This window comes from Protomyctophum parallelum (genome assembly GCF_964188405.1).
Source record: "Protomyctophum parallelum genome assembly, chromosome: 14".
Classification (NCBI taxonomy): domain Eukaryota; kingdom Metazoa; phylum Chordata; class Actinopteri; order Myctophiformes; family Myctophidae; genus Protomyctophum; species Protomyctophum parallelum.
Genome location: NC_139709.1, coordinates 17,127,028 through 17,130,332, shown reverse-complemented (window position 1 = coordinate 17,130,332; position 3,305 = coordinate 17,127,028). Strand labels below are relative to the sequence as shown.

The 3,305-nt window shown below is 57.0% G+C and overlaps 1 protein-coding gene across 1 annotated transcript; it reads left to right on the top strand.

Moving 5' to 3' along the window:
• Positions 1–1,453: 1,453 nt before the first annotated feature.
• Positions 1,454–2,986, top strand: LOC310871149 (WD repeat-containing protein 37-like; the record flags this gene model as incomplete). Its single annotated transcript, XM_083782638.1, has 1 exon — positions 1,454–2,986. One exon carries the CDS (start codon positions 1,454–1,456, stop codon positions 2,984–2,986), a length of 1,533 nt encoding a protein of 510 aa, XP_083638764.1.
• Between the last annotated feature and the right edge of the window lie 319 nt (positions 2,987–3,305).

The following is a 3,305-nucleotide window of genomic DNA, read 5'->3' as shown; positions in this document are numbered from 1 at the left end:
GCGTGCACGCATGTGTTGATTGACTGACAGATGCAGACGGACCAAACGGCTATCTGTGTGAACCAGGTGGGTTCCTGTTTTTGTCTTTCAAGCCCTGCCCTCATTGTGGAGGTCATTGTTTGGTTCTCACATTTGCCTTTCTGAGTTGGCTGCTCTGGCGTGTCATCATCCCTTATCTGTGTGCACAGCAGCTTGGAACTTGGCTCTCTGTGAATGAGTGAATGAATGACTTTCTGAATGAACCAATGGGGCTCCATAAAACTGTCAGCGCTTCATGGACTTGTTGACTCTGTATGTATACTACTAGGCTACTGGGTTCCCCGTTCCATTATAATGAGCCTGGGCTCTGTTGTACAGTGACTGTGTCAGACTCATTTCCTATTCAAGCGTGACGTCGTTCAACTTCAAAGTCAGCTCGTAATGCAGTGCTGCTGCAGCACCACTTTCAAACCTGGCATCCCTATTTTGGTAATAATGTCATTATGGGTGGAAATATAAGACAGACAGACAACACGATGTCCTGCAGGTGAGACGGGCTGTCAGCCAGCCACTTTCCTGATGATGATTGATTGGTTGATTGGCAGGTTGGGAGTGGGCGGAGCTTGTGGGCATCAGCCACCAGGCATGTCTGCCTGTCAGAGCAGGTGCAGAGAGCTGAGGACTCTGAGTGATTGACAGCTCAGGCATGGCCAGGCATTGTGGAGTGGGCTCTCTGCCAAGATTAACTTTCAGCTGCCGAGCCTCAGAGATTGCTCTGTGACTGTGCCAATGCCTGGCATGGTGTGTGCATAATGCATGTGCATGTGCACGTGCAAACTGTGCATGTGCGCAGTGTGTGTGAGAGAGAGAGAGAGAGAGAGATAGAGAGAGAATGCACAGTGTGTGTGTGAGAGAGAGAGAGAGAGAGAGAGAGAGAGAGAGAGAGAGATTTATTAAAGGAAGATTAGATTGATTCTTTCAAGGAAGCAGCCTGCAGGCCTGATGGAAGGGGAGAGTTCGTTATACAAGTGTGAATGGCCCTTTAGGCTGCTGAACAGTGTATGACCCGAATGCAACACAGATCACTGACATCATAGATTGCCTATCTGACATCACAGACCGGTTTATGACATCATAGACTGTCTATAATGACATCACTGGCCTGCATTACGAGCTATATGACAAAAACGACCGACTACATGAAGCGAGATCCACATGCCGAGATTAGACCCTCTCTTGATAATTGAACATAGCTATAATTGGATAAAGCAGCATGCTCCATCATGCATCTCATTTATGATATAATATGCATTTCATAAAGATAGGTTGTAACATCTGTCAAACATCTGTACACCCCCCCCCCCCCCCCCCAGCTTCGACCGAATCCAACAGATCTATACCAGAACTAACACATTTTCAGATTTCAGGCGACCTCCCAAGCAGGAGGTCAGTGGAAGGCCGGAGGTAGGAGCGTATGCCCTTGGAAGGCGTTGCCCCGGTCCTCCGTCCTCCCCAGCACAAGCACGGGGTTCACAGCCTGTCCGCACGGTGCTCTAGCGGCATCGCGGCACACCGAGCAGCTATGCCGGAGGGCCAGGAGTCCAGGCTGCCTCCGGCCCTGAGGAACAGCCTCCTGGATCTGTTCACTCAGATCCAACGCGGCTTCGAGGACCTCTACGTGGAAAACCTGGAGCTGCGTCGGGAGGTCGACGCCCTGAATGAGCAGCGACTGGCGTCGTGGGGGGACGGGCAGAGCGGCGAAGGCGGGGGAGGAGACCCCGCCGTGAAGGCGGCTCTGAAAACAAAAGCCAGCCACGGCACCAGCCACCTGTCTCGGAAGCTGAGGACAACATACAAGGCCTCGACCAGCAAGATCGCGTCCAGTTTCAAAGCCACCGGCGGCGGCTCCGGCTCCAGGGCGGTGTGTCAGCTGGTCAAGGAGTTTGTGGGCCACAGGGACGGGATCTGGGACCTGGCCGTCACCCGGACGCAGCCTGTGCTCCTGGGCACGGCCTCCGCTGACCACTCGGCCATGCTGTGGAGCGTAGAGACGGGGAAGTGTCTGCTGAGGTACACCGGCCACGTGGGATCTGTCAACTCCATCAAGTTCCACCCCACGGAGCAGCTGGCGCTCAGCAGCTCGGGGGACCGCACGGCACACATCTGGCGCTACGTGCCACAGGCGCCCGCCACCGCCACACCCGCACTGGACAGCGATGGCGATGACAAGGACCCATCGGACAGAGATGATGGGGAGGCGGGGGATGGGGGGGAGGCGGCGGTAGCCTGGGAGGCGGCAGCAGGGTTGCCCACCGTCCACGTCGCGACCACAACACTGAACGGCCACCAGGGAGTGGTGATCGCTGCTGATTGGATGGCGGGAGGGGGGCAGGCGCTGACGGCCTCCTGGGACCTCACGGCCCGCCTGTACGAGGCAGAGAGCGGCGAACTGGTCCACACACTGGCCGGACACGAGCGGGAACTGACCCACTGCTGCGCGCACCCCGGCGGCCAGCGGCTCTGCCTCACCGCGTCCCGCGACGCCACCTTCCGCCTGTGGGACTTCCGCGACCCGTGCGTCCACTCGGTCAACGTCTTCCAGGGACACGCGGGCGCCGTGACGTCGGCCGTGTTCGCTTGTTCGGCAGGCGGCGACGACAACGCGGTGGTCTCCGGGAGCGACGACCGCACCGTGGCGGTGTGGGACCTGCGGAGCGCGCGGTCGCCCGTCGTCGCGGTGCACACCGACTCGCCCGTCAACCGCATCGCCGTGTCATCGCGGAGCATCATGGCGCTGCCGCACGACAACCGCCAGGTGCGTCTGTTGGACCTGAGCGGGGCGCGGCTGGCCAGGCTGCCCCGCGGCGGCAGGACGGGACACCGCCGCATGGCCTGCTGCGCCGCCTGGAGCGACCAGGGCCAGACCGCCAACCTGTTCACCTGTGGCTTCGACCGGCGGGCGCTAGCGTGGAACGTCAATGTCAGTGCTCTGCTGCAGGACAAATGATGCTAAACCGGCATGCACACATGTGCACCAACGCACACGTGAGCCAAAACATGCACCAATGCATACACTAGGGGCTTCACCTAATCGACTAGTCAACTATTGTAACCACTACTAGGAGATACTGTTGCCAGTATAGTCAACAAATCGTGGACAATTTATTTTATTTGTATTTTTGAGCGGTGCTAACCGCTCCAACATGTGACTGTGTATGTGTGTCTATTAGTTGGTAGCAGCACAGTTACTGTGTCTATATGGCCTACATCATCATCGTACATCAACATCATGATAAAAGGCACCGCTCACTTCACATGAGTGTGAT